Source organism: Hyaena hyaena, unplaced genomic scaffold, assembly GCF_003009895.1.
Source record: "Hyaena hyaena isolate Hyena2069 unplaced genomic scaffold, ASM300989v1 scaffold_32, whole genome shotgun sequence".
NCBI lineage: Eukaryota > Metazoa > Chordata > Mammalia > Carnivora > Hyaenidae > Hyaena > Hyaena hyaena.
In genome coordinates this window covers 1,260,345-1,285,340 of record NW_024080663.1, presented here as the reverse complement: position 1 = coordinate 1,285,340, position 24,996 = coordinate 1,260,345, and the positions used below count along the sequence as shown (strand labels likewise).

The 24,996-nt window shown below is 36.9% G+C and overlaps 1 protein-coding gene across 1 annotated transcript in view; it reads left to right on the top strand.

The window, feature by feature from the left end:
* Positions 1 to 24,996, top strand: part of PLPPR4 (phospholipid phosphatase related 4) — a 40,701-nt gene that overhangs the window by 6,305 nt on the left and 9,400 nt on the right. The window contains exons 2-3 of the mRNA XM_039228422.1: positions 15,784 to 15,969; positions 23,113 to 23,242. Coding sequence (XP_039084353.1) covers positions 15,784 to 15,969; positions 23,113 to 23,242 — 316 coding nt within the window. The remainder of the gene's footprint in view (positions 1 to 15,783; positions 15,970 to 23,112; positions 23,243 to 24,996) is intronic.

The window sequence follows — 24,996 nt, the reverse complement described above, 5'->3', positions numbered from 1 at the left end:
GAGGTGCAGATGACACAATATCTATCCACCTAAAACGGTGCTTCCTTTGGGAAGGCACAGCGGACATCCATGAGCCTCCTGTGGAGACCGTACAAACAGCTATGGATGGAGCGACAGGGAGGAGTCAGAACTGAAATAAAGCTTAGAAGGAGGAGAGTCTGCAGTTCTATGAAAGAAGGAATCCCCCAAAGAGAACAGAAACAGAGAGAGGCCAGACCAAGGGGGTTTAGGAGAAAATGCCTGGGAAAATATAGAAGGTAGGAGTGAAGTGCATGTAAGGGGAATGGAGATCCAGTCTGTGAGCAAACTGTGGAGACTCCTTTAGGCATTTGGGCTGTCTAACCTGGCTTGGTACAAAAAGCATTTAAAGCACAGTTGTTACTGCATGTGTTGGGAATGTATTACAAATATTACACACAACACAGGCTCTTTTTCAGGCAACCTCTCTTTAAAAAACAAAGTTAAGGCAATGTTGTATTACAGAATTAAGTCTAATAAAATCATGCACTCCAAGAACATCTGGTTTGATTCCTCTACCACAGAGGAGGAAATTGTGGCTTGAAAAGGTTAACTGAGTTACTTAAAGGCACACTTTGGTTAATATAAGGTCAGGAATAGAACGTGAGTCTCCTGACTCCTGTTCTAGTGCTCAGTCCTAATTATTACTATTTCTAGAATTCCTCATATTAGAAAATTTCCCCCTGGATTATAACACTTAAAATACAGGTCATTCTAATTCTACATGTGAACAAATTGTGCTAGCTGTTTGAAAGTTGTATCTAAATACCTAGGGGACACATTTCATGATATTGCATCGCAATAGTCAACATGTTAAAGCAGTTATGGATGGATCTTCTGCTTTTTCAAATTGTTAGCCTCTTTGAGAAGCATGGTTACAGCTGGGGGCATCTGGGTGGCTCAGTCGGTTAAGCGTCCAACTTCAGCTCAGGTCAGGACCTCACGGTTCATGAGTTGGAGCCCTGCATTGGGCTCTGCGCTGACAGCTAAGAACCTGGAGGCTGCTTCAGATTCTGCGTCTCCCTTTTTCTCTGTCCATCCCCACTCATGCTTTCTCTCTCTCTCAAAAATAAGTAATAAACATTAAAAAAATAAAGTGTGAAATGTCTAATTATGAGCATCTTAGCTTTCTATGGCTTCTTCTAGAATTAATTAGCTGAGAAATGTACTTCCAGGTAACTATGGACTTGAGTAATTTCCTCATGGTCATCGATTTTGGAATGTGAAGGCCAAAGATGAAGATGCTAATTTTGACACAGTTAACATGGAGGTGTTTTTCCTGGTCAGTAATTAGATACTGAATCAATTGCCCTGTAAGTCCATTACTCTCTGTTGTTTTTAAGTTACAAAGTATTTATGTTAATCAGCATAAAGGAAGATAATTGCTTTGTATTTGCTGTAACAAGATGGCTTCTGTACATTTTTCTAGAACTGACATTAGACCACTTAGGTATAAAATAAAGAGAAGAGGAAATCTAGGTAATTTAAATCAGTGTATTTAAAAAAAAAAAAGGTAAATAAAGTATCAGTTCGTTTAATAGGCTCTTGTTTGGGAGAGGGAATAACAGATCTGTGTATGAGCATGTTGCCTACGATATAATGTCCTCACCAAAAGCCTGGGCTGTGCGATTGCCTTGGCAGTAAAACTGCCATTTTATAAAGTCCTAATCATGCTTCAGAAACCAGGTCCACATAGGCAGAACCCAAAAGAGACTGATCTTATATTAAGTACTCTCCAAAAGGGGAGTACTTAATATAAGTACTGAAATACCAGCATATAATCTGTTTGTACCTTCACGAAAGTTCATTTATTCACTTAATACATATTTATTGATTACTTATTATGTGCCTTTTAGTTAAATTAAGGGAAATAATAAGGAATCATTATTGGTAGACTTCCTAGGCCATAGTAGAATTTCAATAAATTTTCATTGAATAGATGGAATAAAACAACATTACTATGAACATAAATTAATCTTTAACTTTCTCTTTCCAGCTAGTGGAGACATTTTTATTTGTAAAGTAAGTGCTGATGAATGTCCCATCAAATATGTTGCTCTGTCTCATGGATTATTGAACAATGGAAGATTAAATCCATCTCCAAGTTCTATATGAGTCCTCATCTCTTAATTATACCATTTTGTGATCTAAGGCATGCCTATAGATTTTTTAAGATTTGAGACTTCAAGGAGAAGTACTATTTAAACAAAGGACTCATCATTGTTTTAATTTTCATAGAAAACACTTTCGATTACATAAGGTACAGTAATTCACTTCCTCCAAGCCTCAGTTTCCACATTTGTAAAATGGTGAAAATACTGTGGGCATATCAGTTTTTGTAACTGGTCATGTACAAACTATGTAATATGGCTAACAATTTCTAATGGAAATGCCATGCTTACTAAAAGAGCTTTCTCTTTCTCATTTGCAAATACCTATCCACTCATCATCTTATCTAAAGTAAACTTCCTATGTAGCTTCAGACATTACTAGATTGCCTGGGAAGGAGTTTATTTTTCTGCTTTACATATCACATATATTTTATAATGTGCATACAATAATTTGTTTCAATGCATAAATACACAAAACACATGCTTATTGCATTACACACTCATTTTTATTGATAGAGGTACACACACACACACACACACACACACTCATACAAACAACACATACGCTCACAAAATGGAAAGTAAAGATACTTGACTTTGTCAGTGGACGACAATTTACATTTACCGAACATCTTCTGTATCTTAGTTTAACACTCTATTGCAAGTCCTTTCTCCAAGGACGTTGGTTGGCCCATACTCTCTGAGAATCTGCCATTCTTGACTTTTCAGAATTCTATGGTGCTATATATGAACTCAGAAGCAGCAGTTATCCAGTGCAGATTACATATCTTCCCATGTTTCTATTTGGCCATCTATAAAATTAAAAAAATATATATGTCCTACAAAAAAAGATGAATCAAAGGATAACCCAATCTTTGGAATAAGTGACCTCATTTAGACTAACAGGGTGAAATTCTCTGGAATTTTTATTGAGACAGTTGGATATTTAAGTCTCATACATATACAGTCATCTCACGGACAATATTGGTTCTAGTGACATTTTAGATAGTTAAACCAGGAGATAATTAAGATAATTAATTTTTTCATTTTTTAACTCCACCCTCTAATGCAATAGAAGTAGCAGGGAGCAGATAACAGGCTCTTAATAAATTTGTGCTGTATTAATGTTACATTGGTCAAGAAATCTATCAACTTAATCAATGGAAATAGGGAAATAGAAACTGTGCTGAGCCTCAGCTTTGATATTGCTCTTGGCCTCTGGCTTCTCTGGCTGATTTGGAAGGCTAATTAATGGTCCTTTAGGCCCAGTTCAGAAATAAGGGAAGAAATTTCTAAGACTTTATTGCCCAGATATGTGTTCCAACATGTCTAAGAAAGGCCCAGTGCAGCACCTCTCAGAAAATGTCCACTCTGTGGGGCTATTAAAGACTTTACAGACTGCTCTTTCCAAAGCTCTAGCCCAGCATCAGGGTCTGTCCCTTCCTCCACCTCCACCCTTTCACTTTAAGATTGCAGAGGTCAACATAGCAGAGGAGAGGAAAGATGGTAATAGGAGATGACCCCAACAAGCACAAATACCTTCAAGAGGTGTGCTGCAGTCTCACATTCTTTTCTGCGCTGTTTCTTCATTTTCCAGGTCATATGAAAACTCATAATAAGGACAGCAATTTCTAATCTAGGCAGAGGCTGTTGAGCATAACAGAGGGACAGAACATTAACAAAACACCTTCAACATTTCTTTTATATTCACCGATGCCTTTCACAGGTACATTCAAGTAAATAAGATCTTTAGCAGCCTTGGAAAATCTTTAATCTTGAAGGTGGGCTCTTAATGAGCATTTAAGTATGCATCTAAAGATATAAGAGACAAGCTTGAAGGGGAGAGAGTCTCATGAGATATTGTTAAGTTCTTATCTAAAAATATAAATTGGAAATCCCTTTGCTGGATAATTGATAGGTCAAATACTATATCTCAAGCACATAGTATATGCTCAATAAATGTTTGTTAAATAAATCAATTAATTATTATATAATAGAAAATATAAACATTTATAGTGCTTAAATAAAATAGTTTAATGATAAATTGATATCTGAATTAAGAATGCAACTAAATTTTCTTCAAAATACTGATGTCTCTAACTCAATAATATCTATGTATATAACATAAAATTATATGTCAGTAAAATTATATGTCGGTTTAGATCTCAAAATCAGAATTTTGGTTTTATTATTCCATATCTCAAATATGTCATTTTTAGTTACATTTCATTTCCCTGACATTGCAAGACAATATTTACATATTTTTCTTTTACCCCTATGTTGTTTCATATTAGGAAATATTTATTGGACCCTAAATGCACTATGTATTTCCTTTGTAAGGCTGTTCAGGTGAAAATATGTATGCTCTCCCTATATGAATAAAATAAGTAATACTGCAAATGATTTACTCTAAGTATATTAAGATTTTAATTTTTTAAAGGAGACATCAAAAAATACATGCCCAATACCAGTCACAACAGAAATTGTAAAGTGGTGGGGCACCTGGATGGCTCAGTCGGTGAAGCATCTGACTTTGCCTCAGGTTATGATCTCACAGTCTGTGGGTTCGAGCCCCGCATAAGGCTCTGTGTTAACCTCTCAGAGCCTGGAGCCTGCTTCAGATTCTGTGTATCTCTTCCTCTGCCCCTCCCTCACTCATGCTCTCTCTATCTCTCATAAATAAGTAGACTAAAAAAAATAAAAGAAGATAAAAGAATTATAAAGTGGTATCCATAGTATATAAAAATAAAATGTACTTTATATTAATGTATTTTTTCTATTTCTCAACATCTTTGTGAAGGCAAAGGTCAGAGTTGGCAGTTTTAGCAAAAGGCAGTGGGTATAATCAGATTGCAAACATGAACTAAGGTGCTAGGTTTCTTGAGTTTGTAATCTAGCTAATCAGCTGTATAATTCTGCACAAATCATGTAATCTGTGCTTCAATTCTCTCATCTGTATGATGGGGATAATAATAGTGCCTAATAATAGTAAGAGATTTTGTGAAGACTGCATGAGTTCAGAAATTTAAACCACTTTAAATGGAACATGGAAAATACTAGTAGCATTAAATTGCTGCTTGTATCCATATTTCTAAATGTCAGGTATATGTTCTAAGGGAAAAGAAATTACAGCTGTAGAAAGATTAAAAGCAATTACTTTTAACAATTGAAATACAGGTCTCCAGCCTCAGGTCTTAGTGTCTAATTTGGTTTAAAGGACAAAATGCTTTCCAAGACAATGCACATACTTCATTGTCTAATTATGTAAGAGGAACAAATCTTCAAAACCTGAGGTTAAAACTGGTGATTACAAAGCTTACTGCCCCAAGCCAAATGCTGAATCAATATTCAGGTAATAAAATAGACATGCATTATTTCAAACTTTACTGATTGATCACTGCATGATTGTAATTAGTGTTTTTAGAGCTGTAGAGCTGTAATTTATATTTGGATATAAAGACATAGGACAGAGTTTTCCCATTAAACCTAACACATATTGGGTCTGGTTGCTCTTCCCTATTAACTACTATTGCTATTTGAAGGACTTAGCTTGAGTTTCTTGTGCCCTTTAATGTTTAAAAAAATCATTAGAATTCTAGAAATTTTCAGTAGCAGCATGTTCTGTGGTAGAAGTAGGCAAAGATCTTTTAACATGGGGATTTTTCTTTTATTGTATTAGCCACATGAAAAGATCAATGTAAATATTTAACATCTCCATTCAAAGCATCCATACATGTATGTATTTATACTACATTGAGGCTTCTGAATATGTCCTTTACTATACTAGGCCCAGGGGATAAAGAAGTGAATAGGAACATTTCTCTGTTCTCAAGGGTCTTATTGAATAGCAGAGAAAAGTGAAGAACAACAGCATCCCATAAGATAATTGCTATGACGGAAGCATTCATCTCTGTGCAGTTAGCGAAAGTGATCCAAAGGGAACATTAAAGACAGGAAAGCATCTGGAGCTTTAAAGGTGCCCAATTCCTGATATTTTATACTAGGAGTTATTTACAAGGGAAAACACAAATGAAGATAAAAGCAGGCAACATCCAAGATATAATTAAAGGTTCTTAAGATATTACCAAAAAATTTAAAATTACATCAGAGAAACGGCACAGGGAAGGACATTTAAGACCTGTAATATCTTATGATTAAGAGTGTGATTTGAAGGCAGCTCCCACCTTTCACCCCTTGCACACATGGCCATCTCTCGCTTCTGTCCTTAAGTGGCATTTCCACTGAAGCCTGGGGCTATTCTTTCCTGAAAAGCACCAGACTGATGCCAGATGGTGACATGTGCCAGGGTGGCAGCAGGGAGTAGTGGGGAGTGTGGATCCAGGAATATAACAGATGAGGTTCCCCACTCTGGCTCTGTACTTAGAAGACAGGCATGCTGTTTAACTCATCTGGGGCAGGGTCTTTTCTTAAAATTTATCTGAAAATTCCAAAGAGGTTATGAGTGTTAAATTAGATCATTTATGGGGAATTGCCTAAAGAAAAACCCAGTAAATGTTCCTGTCTTCATAGATATGTGTTACTACTCCGCAAATTCTACTTTCGGTAACCGAAAGTGAACTGAGCTCTAGAAAGATAGGTGGCAGATTTGAGCAGATGAACCAAGTTTCATGTTTGGGTGATAAAGAAATTGGTAGAGACACTGTTTAAGAGTTCAGAGTTAAGGGGGCACCTGGGTGGCTTAGTCGGTTAAGCGTCCGACTTTCGCTTAGGTAATGATCTCGCGGTTCGTGGGTTCAAGCCCCGCGTTGGGCTCTGTGCTGACTGCCATCTCAGAGTTTGGAGCCTGTTTCAGTCTGTGACTCCCTCTCTCTCTGACCCTCCCCTGCTCACGCTGTCTCTCTCTCTCTCCTAGAAATAAATAAAACATTAAAAAAAAAAAAGAGTTCAGAGTTAAGAACTGGGTGACTTTCTTTCAAACTGCACCTATTTCCTGCAACACCCTCCTCCCATTTGCGAACTGCAGCCATTGCTGCAATGTTGAGGGGAGAGCAGCTTGAGACCCATAAGCAAAGAAGTGTGTATATAGCATGTTTCCTGGACTTAAGCACCAGGGTAGAATGTAGGTACTCCCACTCACCAGCTTTGTGACCCCTGGATGACTTATGTAACCTACATCTGTCTCAGTTTTTCCATCTGTAGATTAGGAATACCAGTAGATACTTTATAAGGTGTGGACTGAATGGAGCCATCTACAATAGAACTTAGCACAGTATCTGGTACCTACATCCTCAACATATACGCTATGTGACTGTTAATAAATTGCTCATGCTTTGTTTTTATTTAATAGTAATGCCTTGATTTCTTTTGATTAAATTCAGTGAACATTTGCTGGACACCTAACACTGTGTGTTTGAAAGCACTGTGTGAATACAGAGATCTGACTTTTAAGTACTTAATCTTAAAATGAGGGCTGGCAATACACAAAGCATTACAATGCAAGGCAGATAAACAGGTCCTACGATAAACTAGATATGGAATATGTAAGTCAGAAATTTCTTTACTAGGAAAGTTTTTATGGGACACAAATGTGAAATGTAATATAAAGCAGAGACTGGAACATGTCGTTTGAGATATAAGTGTAATGGGCACATGGGTTTTTTCGTGGGTTGGGAGAGTGAAGAGTAGGTATGGAGCAAAATTAAACAAGAAATTAGGCTATAAGATAAAAGGTCGTTAATCCCATTCTACAAGAAATTTGTACTTTGTTCAATTATTAGTGGGACACTCTTAAAGGCTTGATCAGTCGTGAACTCTAGAAAATCAGCCTAGAAGAATTGTGCAGGATGAAATGAATCATGCAGAGAACAGAGGTAGAAGACCTAATACTTTATAGAAGGGAGTGACCATGTAAAAAAAAATGGTTGGAATGTTTCTGAAATCATGCCAGGACATAGAGAATTCCAGAACTAGATGGCACTGTAAGCAGACCCTCATTTCACTAAGAAGGGAAGAGGTCCAGAGAGTTTAACTGACTTGCCCAAATGCAGAAGCTAGTAGAATAAATGAGGGCACACACTGGTTTCTCCTAGTTATGAGGCTGGTATAGGGTTCCCTCTGTCACGCTGCCCTGTTTGAATTTGTATCTATGCGTGTGCCATTTAGCCACAGCCATTTTATTTGTGAAAACTAGCTCAGATACCTAGACCGTGAATAATGTTGTAGACTCATTCTTAACCTATTCCTTCCCTTAACACCACTATACATGTTAGCGTGTTTTTTAATAATCCGTATTTTGGAGATTCATTGTAGTTCATCTGAATATGCTACAATTAAGATAGTTTTATAAACTATAAAGCCCTATACTATATTCTAATATATATTGTTAGTTATTGTTACTGTCAATATTTGAAAGGGACATTTATCTGTATTACCTACGGGCAAAAATTACTAAGGAAAATCATTATACATTAAACTGTAGGAAGTAAAAAATTCTACTATCACCATACTGACCTATGACAATCTCCTTTGTGGCCCAAGCTTTAGTAAAATTCCTTTGATCTGCTAGGATTTCTTCAGTTTTAACTTGATTTCAATATATTTATTAGTTTTAATTTTCACATTTTATGTAATTTTAAGATACTTTACCAGAATTGGTTCCCAGCCTCCCACTTAAAATTTGCTATTTGCATAAGAAAATGTTTCTTTCGGGGCGCCTGGGTGGCTTAGTCGGTTGAGCGTCCGACTTTCGCTTAGGTCATGATCTCGCGGTTCGTGGGTTCGAGCCCCGCGTCGGGNAATGGTTTTAATTCTCCCCAAACAATTTATAAACTCAATGAAATTCCAACACAAGTCTCACTCATCAACAATAACATTCTCATAAAATTTTTCCTGGAACTTGATATGCTTATCCTAAAATTCATAAGAAACAATGAAGGGCTGGGGCGCCTGGGTGGCCTAGTCGGTTAAGCGTCCGACTTTCGCTTAGGTCATGATCTCGCGGTTCGTGGGTTCGAGCCCCGCGTCGGGCTCTGTGCTGACTGCCAGCTCAGAGCCTGGAGCCTGTTTCAGTCTGTGACTCCCTCTCTCTCTGACCCTCCCCTGCTCATGCTGTCTCTCTCTCTCTCTCCTAGAAATAAATAAAACATAAAAAAAAAAAAAAGAAAGAAAATGTTTCTTTCTTCGTGGATTATCTCCTGCATATGAGTGGTAGCAATATACACAATACATTCTGTGACTTCTTGTTCCATTATTTATATTAAAACCAAAGTAAGTTAACTCTGAAATTTCTTGTGCAAGTGTTCAAAAGTGAGCATGCTGTTTAAATCATCCTGTATCAATGACCTGCACCTTTCTACCTGCAGCGTTCGTCCAGATGGGCATCTTATTCTTTTCTGACAGCTACGTTTTGATCACTAAGACACATCTCAACGTTCAGATTCCCCAAACAGAACTTTAGCTTTCTCTTACCTAAGCTTCTCCCAGCTTTCCCTCTTCTAGTAAATGATGCTTCTGACCCAATTGCTCAACCGTGAATCCTTGAAATCAGCTTTTATCATTTTTTTGTCCAGTGACCAGACCATCAACAAGTCTCATCTGTCTCCAGAATCATATCCAGATCTGGCAACTTCTGTATATCTCCACCACTCCCCCTGAGTAAATGCTGCCATCGTCTCTTGCCTGGATTACTGCAAGTGCCATCCATCCACTAGTATGGAAGCTTCATGGGTGTAGGGGGTTCTCTGTTTTGTTGTCATTTTCCTCACACTCTGAGCAGTGTCTATCACGTCCTAGGTATTTCATAAATACTTGCTGAGTTTTGGTGAGCCTTCTAAATGTTCACCCTGCTCCTACTTTTCACCCATTACAATCCATCATCCACCCAATAGCCAGAGCGATGTTTGTAAAATATATTTCAAGTCATATTACCCCTCTGCTTAAATTCTCTAAAGCCATTTCCAAATGTACTTTGGATAAAGTATTAACTCTGGCCACCGCCTTCAATTCTCCACAAAGCGTGGCCCCAAATCCACCTCTCTGACTTTTCATGTCACGTCTCCCTTTTGACTCTGCCTTTTACCTGGTTTTTATATGATTAGTTCTTTCTTGCTCCATCAAGCCTCTGCTTAAATGGCACCTATGTAGGTAAATCTCTAATCTAAAATAGCAATCCAGGCACCGAGTTACCACAGCCTTTTCTTTTTTCTTCTTTATAGTCTATGTTCTTTCTCACTTTATAATTTTTAAATTCTTACCTGCCTTCCCCAGTTAGAATGAAATCTTCATCAGAACAAGGGCGCCTGGGTGGCTCAGTCAGTTAAGCATCTGACTTCGGCTCAGGTCATGATCTCATAGTTCTTGGGTTCGAGCCCCGCGTTGGGCTCTGTGCTGACAGCTCAGAGCTTGGAGCCTGCTTCAGATTCTGTGTCTCCCTCTCTCTCTGCCCTGTTCTTGCTCACACTCTGTCTGCCTCTCTCTCAAGAACAAGGACTTTGTCTTATGCCATCCATATTCTAGGACACAGGACAAGGCCTAGTGCTAGGAGGCTCTCAGTAGCTCTTTGTTGAATAAATAAATAAACATATTTAAAATATAAATAAAATAAATAAACATACAATAACATATTGTATGTTAAGTGGCCCTTTGGGGCTAGGATTCCACTAGTTTAAGAGGACGTCCTGAGATCTACATTTACAATGGCCATGAGAAAGGAAATGAATGGAGCTGTCCTGTATTACTCTAGGCCAAGAGCAAACTAAACTTTCCCAAATGAGAAGGAAAGCTTGTTCTTAGGATCAACATGCTAAAAGCAAGTAAGTTATCTGACCCAGATAAAATGTCATGATAGAGTCCTTAAAGTGTTTTGCTAAAATTGATGTAGATTGTCAATTTGTATTTTTTAAATTGACATGAAAAAATCAATATTATCTGGCAAATGTAACCTTTTGAAACACATTTTTTTTGTTTGCCTCGTCCTCTAAACCTGTTATAATTCTCTTAAAAATTGCTTCTATTATTTTTACTGAAAGTTCCTTAGCAGATGGCAATTATAAGAATGAAGCTCTTGTTTTTTAAGAACCATTTTGCTAATCTTCAGGTAATTTCCCTCCTCTGTATTGCTGCATAAAAATAGCAAGTTCATGCTTTCTTCTTGGCTACAACATAACTAGTGAATAAAATTCCTAATGCCTGCTTATATGGATCTTTTAAAAATCTCTTTTTAAATCTCATTTTAAATGCAATCAAAAGATGCCTGTATGCTTTTATTATGTGTGTGTATATATATATATCTCAATTCTGTATCTATGCCCAAATTAGTACATACCATCTGTTAAAGTTCTTCTATTCAAAAAGAAATTTTGTTGATGAATATTTCAAGAGCTGAAAGATACCTTGGAAGACAAGTATGTTAGAAGTAAACATTGTGAAAAAAAGAAGAAAAGAGTTTAATTTAATTCATTACATTGTCTGGCAGTAAAATACCATAGGATAACAATGCAAAAAATTACTTTTTTCCTCAAATATTATAAATATTTTGTTCAAATCACTCTTTCTTAAAAACAAAACTGAAGTAGAATGCGAAGAGTAAAAGTTTTTTTAAAACCAGAGAAAGAAACACCAAAAAGAAGAAAAATATTACTATTATTTTGAAACCAGATGAGGGTCTTGAAACATGTTTCTGTAGAGCTGTAAAAAATATTAATACACAGGGAGAAAAATGGTGTCACTGGAAAAATTGGCAGTTTCAAAAAGGCTATGTTTGAAATGACTGAGGAGCATAACATTACTGAAGGAAATTATTTTCACTCCAAAAATGAATTTATTATATTCATATATATGCATATATATTTGGAAGTCACTCTGATGTATATTATTAGTAGAAATATAGAAGTGAGTAAGATTAGACCCCCACTTTAAGATTTTCATTTGGGGGGCACCTAGGTGGCTCAGTCGGTTAAGCATCTGACTTTGGCTCAGGTCATGATCTCATGGTTCATGGGTTTGAGCCCTGCAATGGGCTCTGTGCTGACAGCTCGGAGCCTGGAGCCTGCTTCAGATTCTGTGTCTCCCTCTCTCTCTGGCCCTCCCTCACTCATGCCATGTCTCTCTCTCTCAAAAATAAATAAAATGTTTTTAAAAATTTACAAAAACAAAAGGATTTTAATTTGGGAGGCAGAGCAAAGGCTCCAACTAGCCTGTAGCAGTTAAGTATAACAAAGAACAACACATACAAATTTCCTAAAAAGAAGTACTAGGGAATTAAGAATGAGGAAATTACTCTTAAAAATTATTACCAAAAATGGCATTATGGAAAAGGTGACATCTGATAGTATAACAACATGATCATAATACTAACGTTTATGCACTATTCTTCATTCCAGATATTACTGAAAATGACTTGCAATACTTCATTTAATATGACAACTTCTTATGCTGATGGCTACTTTCAGTGTACTTATTTCATAGAAAAAAAGACTGAGATTTAAGAAAAACATTTCCAAGGTCTCATTGGTAGTAAAGAGTGGAAGAATGGATATTAGAACCCCTTAGGTGCCTTGAAGACCATATGACCCCATTGGGTTTGACTACAATATGTTGAATTCAGAGTGTCCAATCTATTCAAACACACACAGACACACGCACACTGTAAGAATAGCACTTTCACTCCATGGCTATATCTTCATTGTTACAGTTAAGCAGATTTAAAGTAATCATCTGCAGAATTCAGTGGCAAATAATGTCTACACTAGAGAAAAATTGCTTAATTTTCAGATTGGCCATGTTAAGTTGTGTTCACCTTTCTGCAGAAGACATCAAATTCACTTTACTGGGGCATTAGTATATTAAACTGAGAGGATCAAATGTTATTTGGGTAGGTGTCAAAGGTTTCAGATCTGATTCCCATTTGCACAATATCTGTATAAGACCTAAAATATGGCATGAAGGAAAGACGAAAGAAAGTGGGTCATCGAATCTGGTTTAAAAGTGAAATATTTAACATTCACATTAATGGAGGGAAAACTTACACAGACTTTATGGAAACAATACTTTTTTTAATTGTTTATTTATTTACTTTGAGAGTGAGAAAGAGAAGAAAAGGAGTGGGGGAGAGGAGCAGAGAGAGAGAGAGAGAGAGAGAACCCCAATCAGGCTCTGTGCTAGCAGCACAACATGGGGCTTGATCTCACAATGCTGAGGTCATCACCTGAGCCAAAATTAAGCATTGGATGGTTACCTGGCAGGTATCCCTGGAAACAGGGCTTTTAAGATAATGTCTATTTATGCTAAAGTGATGCATATTTTTAACTAAAGATTTGCACATAGAAACTCTTAAGCAGAACTTTAAGCTAAACAGGCCCCTCACTGATTGATGCTAGTTGTATTACAGTATCTTAAAACTTTACTAACATTTTTCAGAGAAAAAAGCATAGAATAGTGGTTAAGAAATATGACTTTGGAGCTACGATTCCTGGGCTCAGAATCCACCTCTGCCACTTACTAGAGGAGACTGGACTTCTCTACCTGCAAAACAAAGATAATAATAGCACCCATATTATAATAAAAAGTCTTAAGTTAAATGAGTTAAAATTAATAATGAAATTACTTGAGATTTCTAAACAAAAAAATTACTGGCACATAGTAAGCGCTATGTGAAATATTTGTTAAATTACAACTAAAATATATTTAAGTGGAAAATCTCATTCACATACATGCACATGAAGCAGTGCTCGATAGGTCAAGACTGAAGCTACCATTAGTCCATTACAGGAGAGGTGAGTGGTGAGGAGAAATGACCACATATTTGGAGTGATCAAATGATTGTGGGTTTTAATGAGAGAAATAGAAGTGATTTGATGTACTTTTTGTTATCTGTACTGAAAAGCATCAATCCGGAAAACAGAAAGACAGTGCCAGATAAATCTCTATACATAATTAGTTGTTCTATTAAACCTAATTCTCACCTCATTACAAAAAGAAACTTGGGAAAAGAAGGCATAATGCTGTTTTGTAAATTTATTTTTTCAACTGGACAGAGATAATGGATGGTCAATAATGTTTCATCAAAAATCTGCCCTGTTTAGTCAGATAAATATTGTGTCTTCTACAAGCAACAAAGCCTTAAGCTAAACAGGTCTTTTTTAAAATGCTTATTTATTTTTGAGAGAGAGAGTCAGAGAGAGAGGGAGACAAAGGATCCAAAGCAGGCTCTGTGCTGTTAGCACAAAGCCCAATGCAGGGCTCAAACTCATGAACTGGGGGATCATGACCTGAGCTGATGCTTAACTGACTAAGCCACCCAGGTGCCCTGAACAGTTCTTTAGAATAATGTGATATAATCTGAATTTTCAGATTCTGAAAGGCCTGGCATCAATGTACATGCAGTATTTTCTCTTAATCTTTTGATCCTTTCTGGCCAAGCCCATGTCCTGTTCACCATATGGTAGCTAGCTTCCTCATAGTACCTACCATATTGCAGGTTGAATGAATTAACAGTTGAATCCATAACACAAAGTCTAGAAAGTAAATTGTGTGTAATTTAGGTTTACCAGACAAACTAAAGGGCATCCAGTGAAATTAGAATTTCAGATAAACAATAATTATTAGTATAAGTATCTTCCAAATATTGCATGGGACATATTTATACTAAAAATTGTTCAATGATTATCTGAAATTATAATCTCACTGGGTGACCAGTATTTTCTTTCATTTACTAAATCTGGTAACTCTAGTCTAGTTATTAAACTAAATTAAGATTTATTCATTTATTCAATTAGTCATTTACCAACAAGTATTTATTGCTTTATTAAATTATTAAAAGATGTACTACAGGCCCACCTTGTGCCAAGAACAATTCTACACCCTGACTCAGCAATAAATAAATAATACCAGCAGACTCTCACTTCATGGAGCATGTATTTCAGTGCAAATGGAAGGAGGAATGATGAAAAATAAATAAGTGAAGTATTAAATTGACAAGGTAATTTCAGTTAATGATCAGTGCCATGAAGAAAATCAAGCAAGATGATGAATGTCAAGAGAGAAGTATGGATTAAGGGCTACCTTAGTAAGAAAGTACAGGAAGTCATCATTAAATGGTGAGGCCACTTGTACAAAGAGCCAGAAGAAGAGCAAAAAATGCAAAGGACCCTAAGTAGAAATGATTTTGACTGTTTCAGGTAAAGTGTGAAAACCAATTAGATTGTAGTGGGCAGGGGCTTGGAGAGTTGTACAAACATTGTACAAGAAGACGTAAGAAACTGAAGCAAGAGCTAGTTCATGCAGAAACTTACATTCCATGATGTGACAGTCAGATGGTATTAGAGTAGAATGGAAAGCACCAGAGTGGTTAAAATAGGGAGTGATATGATTGAAAATATTTTCAAAAGACTCGTTGGTTTGCTGGATGGAAAATGGATAGATGGGGTGTGGAGGGGAAGAGGGAGAGTACAAAACTAAGAGGTCGTCCGAGAGCAAAGATGAGGGACGACACAGGCTCATAGGCTGGTGACAGAGGTAGGTTAATTGGAGATATGTTTTGAAGGCAGAAGCAAAAGCACTCATGAAGGGCTTTGACTCTGAGATCAGAAAAGAGTGGTGAGAGATGATAGCTATTTACTTCCACTTAAAGATGTACTGATCCTATGTATGACCCATGCACAATAATAAATTTCTCTTCTATATCCTTCTTTCTCAGTTGCCTATATTGGCATCATCGGTGGTTAGCCTGTATTTCCTTGAACTCACAGATGTCTTCAAACCTGTGCACTCCGGATTTAGCTGCTATGACCGGAGTCTTAGCATGCCGTATATTGAACCAACCCAGGAGGCAATTCCATTCCTCATGTTGCTTAGCTTGGCTTTCGCTGGACCTGCAATTACGGTAAGAATTGCCCCCCAAATTATGTTTGTCAGTCCCCCAAAGTAAGAATGACCACATTTGTGTAATAAGTGGGTTAAAAAGTGAACTCTAAATCTTGGAACAGAGAGATCATGTCTTTGAGATATTTTGAAAGTGTCATGGGACTTAATAGTTGAAAATTACTGGGATTCACAGTTACAGAAGATTATATGATTGCAAAATTGATGGGTCTCTAATGTTCAGTTTTATAAATGATTCTAAAAAATGTTAGTAACTGTATAATTCCTCTTGAATAGCTAATATGATGTTTCTGATATACTTCCTAATTGATGTGTTTATTTGGTATCTGAAACTGGAAAACTGGAGGAAAAATCCAAATTATTATAGAGGCAAGAGACTTTCTTCTCAAAATGCATGTAGCTATCGCTGACAGCTTCATGTTTACTGGGTTAGCATTTTCTATTGATTATGAGCACTGAGCACCAGCAACTGTAAAGTAAAAAGGTCACAACTCACATTTCTGGCATACTGGGGCATGCACACATGCACACACACATGTGCACACATGCACACCCACAGGAAAATAAAGTGCATTAGATTCAAAACAGGCGTTTGCATTTTTAAATATGTGGTATAAAATAATGCCCTAACCTACTAATTAGGAATTGAATTAAATTCATAGTTATTTTTAGTTTGTTAACTTGCACATTATGAATAAGCACACTTTTTCTTAATGCATTAATAAATAAGACTAGATAGAGAAAGACAAATATATGACTTCACTCGTGAGGAATTTAAGATACAAAACAGACGAACATAAGGGAAGCAAAAATAATATCCTTTTATTACCAAAAATAATTTTAATGCCCCTTAAAAGAGGGAGGGGGACAAAACATAAGAGACTCTTAAATATAGAGAACAAACAGAGGGTTGCTGGAGGGGGTGTGGGAGGGGGGATGGGCTAAATGGGCAAGGGGCATTAAGAAAGACACTTGTTGGGATGAGCACTGGGTGTTGTAGGTAGGGGATGAATTGCTGGAATCTACTGAAATTATTGTTGCACTCTATGTTAGCTAACTTGGATGTAAATTAAAAAATAAATTAATTAATTTAAAAAGAAATAAATAAATAAGACCAGGCAAACTTTTCCAGAGGGCTTCTTCTGGAAGTAGATTCTGCCCTCAGAATCCTACATAAAGGGCAAAAACAGGTTTCAAGGTTACTAATATTTATTTCTATCAGTAGGAACTCTTAATTTTCCTTTATCATACCATGAATGTCAGAGGAAGTGGCTATTAAATGACAAGCTGTATTTGAATGGAGTTTTTACAAGATTCCCTAATGAACTGGCCTATTCTGGTTCAGCAAATCAGCAATTTTAGAAAAAAAGCTATACATAAAGCTTCCAAAGTCGATACTTTTATGTAGCCATGAACTTGTTTTTAAAATTTTCCCCTATATTAGAAAATCATAGCATATGTTTACACTCTAAATAAATTATACAAGATATTCTCAGAAGGTAGAATCAGAACTTAATATTCCATAGAACTTTGTCATACTCAAAATACTTTGTAAATTAATGAGTTATTTGAACTCTAGTAACTCCAGGGTGATTGGAACTATTCATGATGTGCTTAGAAATAGCTGAGACTCAAACTAATAAAACATTTTTAAAGTGCAGTATTACTCAGAACAATAACATTTCCCTGTCATTTCTCTAATGACTTATTAAAACATCCATATCATCAGTCATTTGATAAGAGCAAAATGAATATATGCTTTAAACTGTTACACCAGAAAGCATTTCTCCTAGTTAGGGTATAATCCTCAAGTTTATTATAATAGAATATTTGAAATTAAATTCTGTAAAAATGTTCAGGACTCTGCTGAAAAAATTGTGTTGATATTTAGTTATTTAAATAATTTGTTTTTTATATATCCAGAAGCCTTTCTTCCCCAGGGTATTTTATTAAGTTTCTAGGAAAGCAAGGCTAATTGTGGCACTTGCTGTTGGCACTATTTATCCCACATTGATCCCTTTGTTGACACTGTTACATGTCCTGAGGACCATGACCTTGGCTTCATCACTGTGTTCCTGCATCTCTGACTCCTTCATTTCCCATAACAAATTCTCTATATGCAATTTAGAAATACTTTCTGGATATTCTGGGCCAAAGCTTTCTTTCTTGAGCCCTGAGAAATAACAGGACAGATCTGTCATGGCTGCCTCACACCAAGTTGACCTGGGGAACTCAGGGCCAATTCCTCCCACAAAGAGCCCGTTGAATCTGGGAGTCTTCACAGGGCTTCTATAGTGGCTTCATGCCTCTTAATGGAATAAGAGGAAAACTAGGGAGGTATTTATACCCTGGGGCCCCTAAATTCCCCCATATCTTGGAGCTCCATGATACTCCAGGATGTCAGTGATTCTTACACACTGGTTTCATAGCTTTGGGTAAACACTCAAAGGTAAAACAAATCTTGTCTTTGCTGACATCAAATATTGTTTTCACACCATTCTTTTCAAACATATATCATGCTTCTTCTAGATTCCTTTCCAATTTCATTTTTCCTTTTCTATTTTTAGGGGCTCCTCCCAAAACATTCATTTTTTCAACATTGGTCTTATAATGTCTATAGTCATCTTGTTCTAGACCCATAATTCTGCTTCTAATCTTCCTACATAGTTACAACTGTAACCTCCTTCGCCTCTTTTCCTGAAGGTGAAAAATAACAAGTAGACTCTAATCACCAACTTTCAAGGATGCTCTTCTCCTTTTATCTATACGGTAGCATAAACCTGCTGCAAATGTGGTAGTGACTGTAGGAGGGGAGGCAAGAGCAATCTTTCATTTGAAAATGGCGTTTAGGCTATTGTTTAAAGCCCTCTTCTGTGAGGAGAAGCACTTCTTGTTTTCACCCATTCACCTTGAGAGAAAAATCAAATAAAACAAAGACCTCATGCCCATGATATTCTTCAAACGAATCTTCACATGAACAAAAGAAGATTGAGTGATATTTTTATACAGCGGCGCCTTGGGTGGCTCAGTCAGTTAAACATCCAACTCTTGATTTCAGCTCAGTCATGATCTCAGGGATCATGGGATCAAGACACAAGTGGGGCTGCCCTGATAGCACAGAGCCTGCTTGGGATTCTCTCTCTCCCTCTCTCTCTATCCTCTCCTGCTCTTGTGTGCACATCCTCTCTTTCTTTCAAAAACAAAAACAAAACAAAATAAACTCATGCCCACAGTATTTTTTAAATTTTTAAAAAATCTTTATTTATTTTTGACAGAGAGAGAGAAACAGTGTAGGCGGGGTAGGAACAGAGAGAGGCGGAGACACAGAATCTGAAGCAGGCTCCAGGCTCTGAGCTGCCAGCACAGAGCCTGATGCAGAGTTTGAACTCACCACTAACCAACCACAAGTTCATGACCTGAGCTGAAGTTGGACGCTTAACCGACTGAGCCCCCCAGATGCCCCCACAATATTCTTTAAAACAATCTTTATATGAATAAAAGAATATCGACTGATTTTTTACACAGGCATTTAACTATAAATCTTTTAGTGTTTGCTTTTTAGATTTTTAGAAATCCTTTGAGAGACGTTTTAAAAATAATTTGTCTTCGTGTTGTTGAACGAGAAACTGTAAAAGTTCCTTTCATGTCTGTGAAATACATTTTATGTTTCTGAAATTGCCCTTAAATTGGAAAGTTTCATCCTTAATATTCACTTTTCGTTTACTTTCAAGTGATAATGAAACCAGCGTTTTGTTCAGTCCTGTGGAGATTGTGTCTCAGGGAAAACAACAAAGAATACCATAAATCTTCATGAAATCTATATGGAAAGAAAAAGATGTATATTTTCTCTTCCCTGGAAGTAAAATTTTATTACATATTATTAAAGGATATCTAACTTTATATAAGAATTCTGATGGAATTGGATTATGTTCCTAGAGGGTAACTAACCTTAGCTTTAGGAGACTATACAATCAAAAGGTGTAATATTAAATCCATTATGGTTTCCAAAGACATTCACTGCAAATTTAAACACTAAAGATACTGTGACAAATATTATATATTTGTTGTCATTGTGCTTTGGTGTTTTCACAAGAAAGACTTTTTTGATTGGAGTTCTTCTTGTGGTGGCTATTCTTAGGGTACTGCCCATATGATTAATAAAAAGCAATATATTTCTCACTATGTCTGTCCTGAAGTAGAGTCACTTCAGAATCTCTTCCAAAAACCTGCCCTTGATATTTGACAAGCCAAAAACAATTATTATTTCTTTTCTGGCTTGTGTACAGGTCAAACAGAATATTGTGAAAAGATGCTTGTCACAAATTGTTTTCTGTTTACAAATGACAAAAGCAAGAAATAATTTTATTGTCAGAGCCTAAACTCTGAAATCATATTTTAGCACAACAGCATGCCATTCAGAATGAGGAAACAGGCAGGCACATTTAGAAATACATCAAGAAGCATCTCCCCTCCCCCTGAGGAGAATTCCATCTTTCAACAGAATTGAACCGCTTTGAAAATTCATGGAATGACATATAGATCAAGGTTAAATGAATAGAAGTATGAGGAGAAAATTGATGTGTTTCTTAGAGAGGACCGTTGGGTGATGTCAAAATAATGACAAGAAACCTCTACCCATAATCAAGCCAAATAGTATTAAAGCACTCTCTTGACATATGAGTTTTGAGCACATTATGCAACTAAAATAAAACCCCTGAAATCTCAAGGTCATTTAAGATAATGACTTTTGTGTTGTATGATAAGATACATTTCCCTAATGGCACTATACAAATAAATTCGTATATAATTTAGCCTTCATGTATAAAATGTGAATCATTACATATAATTGAAAAGAGGGGAAAATTATTCACAGAATTATTATTGAGGGAGTGAAGATGAAATCATCATTTTTTTCACCATACAACAATGCACTTCAGGAATGAGTGGTTAATGTTCTTGAAATGATAAATTTGAGATACCCATTATCTTATGCCATGTGTGTAGAATATCATGTCACATCTATCTATGCAGAATATAGAACTTATTGTGTTTCCATGTCTAACTTAAAGTGATAATGTAGGATGACATTTTTCAAGAAGTATAATTAACTCACTGTTCAATGATTTGGAAAAAAAGACCTCCTTTTAATAATTTCTACACAATTGATCTTAAAGATGTTTACCATGTATCCCATATGATCTTCACACACGTATGGTTATTGGTAGAGTTCCATTAAGAAAATTATTTTTTATACAAATTAAGATTCTTTATACTTGTACACATACCATAATACCTACAGAATTAAATACAGCAGATTGAACATTCAAAGTAGAAGGTCATAGGCTTACTGTGATTAGCTTAAAAACTATAATTTTATAAACTTCATAAAATAAATGTTAAACTAGTCATGAAAACTGAGAAATTTCCCTTGGGAAATCTGTTTGAGCCCCTAGTCATGACCATGACCTTTAAAGTGACACCATCGCTTGTATCTAAGAGACTTCTGGTGTCTCATGTAATTCAACTTTCCTTAGCTCCACACATCTACAGATCAATGTTGTATTTCATAATAATCCCTTAGGCACAATAATCTTAAATATTTGAAATTTTTTGCATAAATAAAACTCAAAATTTCAAATCTTACTTCTCTTGTATAGAATAACCAACAACCTGAATGCCCAGGGTAATTAGCCAACAAGAAGCCCACAGTGAAGGTAACAAAAACAAATCCCACAATGCCAGGCATTGTGCTAGACAATGAGAATGAAAGAAATGTTTCTTCCCTCAGAGAGTTGTAGTCAGGTGAAAGACAAACGAATAAACAATTCAAGTGCATTTTTTTAAAGTGTATGTACTTATGTATTTATTTATTTTTTGAAAGAGAGAGAGAGAGAAAAAGCATGAATGGGGGGAGGAGCAGAGAGAGAAGGAGACACAGGGTCTGAAGCAGGCTCCAGGCCTGTGCTGAGCTGCCAGCACAGAGTCTGATGTGGAACTTGAACCCACAAACCATGAGATCATGACCTGAGCCAAAGTTGGACACTTAACCAACTGAGCCACCCAGCCACCCCTTCAAGTGTATTTTAACCAAGCTATGCTAAGAGGGAAGGATGAGGTGCTGAGGAAGCCACAAAGGGGGGGAACATAATTCAGTTTAGGATGTTGTAGGGTATTTTAAGGAAAACTTCTTAAAGGAAGTGATGCCTAAATGTATTGAGTCTCTTCTCTGATGTCCTATGTCTTGAAATCCTACAGCAAATATACTCCTCTTTATCTTAATGTAATCCTTCTGATACTACAGCATGGCTCTCTGTCCATTGTAAACACATTTTCTATCTTATACCTAAGAAATACCCTACTCACCTAAAGTCTCTTGTAATCTGCATTCTCCAGTAAAGTACCTACCAGCCAAATCTGGCTCTTTTATGTTAAATCTGAATTGATTTAAATTTTAAATGCTGAATTAAATATAGGGAAATGAAATTAGAAATTCAGCTCCTCAGCTGTGGTAGCTACATTTCAAGACTCAATACCACATGTGGGTTACTGGACAGGATGGAAAATATTTCCACCATCACAGACATTTTTATTAGGCTGCTCTGCTTTAGGTAGCACCTTTCTAACCTTGGGCATACTTTCCAGGAATCGAACCTTCTGCTCAATCCCAAATTGGTTTATTGAAATAATATGCCAGTAAAATTTCTTAATCCTATCTTTGGTACTTATTTTATTCCTCCCCACCCTCACCAGCCATCTTGTTTTTGTGCTTTTAGCAATGAAATGTCAAGATTCAAAGACTTAGGGAAGAATCAGTCATCATGCAATTAATCAGTTAGGTATCCTCCCTCAGTGTCATTGAGCAAAAAGGCCAAAGACTGGGTGCTCCAACTATATGAAAATGCCAGGATGCTACCACACCCTTTACCAGTACATAGGCACACAGAAGATCCAGCCAGTGCTCTTTACAGTGCCCTGGTTGCTTCTTCTCACTGCTTTCTCAACTACTCAAGAGAAATTGCTCACATCTCTAAAGCTTTTAAGAAAACTACATCTTTACCTTGTTGAACTGATGATGTGCTAAGAGATACGTTAGAATTCATTTGTACCCACTGAGTCCTTTCTGAACCCCATCTTGTCTTTGCAGATTATGGTAGGGGAAGGAATTCTCTACTGTTGCCTGTCCAAAAGAAGAAATGGTGTTGGACTGGAGCCCAACATTAATGCCGGAGGCTGCAACTTCAACTCCTTCCTTAGAAGAGCCGTCAGATTCGTTGGTAAGTGTGGGGAGCCACAAAGAAAGGAAGCGTTTTTTTCAAATAGAAATGTTATATTTAATTACAGATATTAAGTCTTTAAAGCTATAATTTAGATGTATAATTCTGGGTACATGATGAGTTTTACATTATACAAATATCTGTTAAAACACTAAGATTTGGGCTTTGTATCTGTAATCTGTTATTTACAGTTATAGTGCTTGTTTTGAGAGCTAACATGCCATGCATTTCAGTATATTTTTGTTTTAGCCGTGGCTGAAGCATAAATTTATTTTAAAATGGTTTCTCTAGATCTGTGTTCATTTTTTAAAGTGGAGAATAAATGTCAGCAGGCCATTATGAATAGATAACTCTTCAGAAATTAGTTTAGCCACATCAGTGATTCCATTTTAATTCTCCTGGAGCGTTTTCGTAGAGAAGTTACTGCACATGGAAATGTCACCAGAGAGAGAGCTGAATCATGGCTATTTATCCTTGGTTATATCCTCTAACTTTGCCTCCCATTTAAAAAAAAATTAATGTTTTTTAAAATTTATTTCTGAGAGAGAGAGAGAGACAGCGTGAGCAGGGGAGGGCCAGAGAGAGAGAGGGAGACACAGAATCTGAAGCAGTCTCCAGACTCTGAGCTGGCTGTCAGCACAGAGCCTGACACGGGGCTCGAACCCACGAACGGTAAGATCATGACCTGAGCTGAAGTTGGACACTCAACCGACTGAGCCACCCAGGTGCCCCTGCCTCCCAGTTTTAATAAGACCTATAGAAAATCAGCATCTGAATCTAACCGGTATCTAAACCGTCATCTTGGGGCGCCTGGGTGACTCAGTCGGTTAAGTGTCCGACTTCGGCTCAGGTCATGATCTCACTTTTCGTGGGTTCTAGCCCCTTGTCAGGCTCTGTGCTGACAGCTAGCTCAGAGCCTGGAGCCTGCTTCAGATTCTGTGTCTCCCTCTCTCTCTGACCCTCCTCTGCTCACGCTCTCTCTCTCTCTCTCTCTCTCAGAAGTAAATAAAACATTAAAAAAAAATTTAAACCTACATCTTTTCTGATAAGCATGGAACTATCTTAATGTTTGAGTCACGGGCCTTTTTATTCTGCAATAGGTCAGTAAAAAATTTACCCGCGCAGCTCAAAAGAATAGGTCATTTGATTTAGTACCTAGAAGATAATTAAGTACAACCTTCTTCCCTACTAGAGGAAAAGTCCAGTCTAAGTCATGCCCTAGACTTGCTCCACTAAGCAAGGCACTTGGAGATGGTAAGACAAAAAAAGGCACCTTAGCAGGGTCACAAACTGAAGCAAGGATAGAAATCTTCAGGACACATAGCTGGTCTGAGAGAAAAAAAAATTGTAATGTCACAAAATTCTGTGGACAAAGGGGCATATGACCTCTGTGAAAAGCCACATGCCTGTAAGATGGTCCATCCTTCCCTCGAGAACAGTGTTCCAGAGTCCGCAACCCCATCCTCGGTGGGTCACGAGATTTTCATTCTCCAAAGGTAGAAACGGATGGACTTCCCCACTGAAACACACTCCTAGGACCTTGCATACTGCTGGGAATTCGAATGTAGAAATGAAGGTCCTGTGTCGTGAATCCCAGACGAGTGGGTAGAGAAAAACTGGGAGAGTAGTTGCTAGGTGGGGAGAAGCACCTTGTTTGGGGAAAACAAGGTAACATGCAGGCCAGCAACCGAGGTCTGGAGGGGTCTATTGATGAATTGCCCAGCTGCCTCTTACAATGATTTCTATGAGAAAAA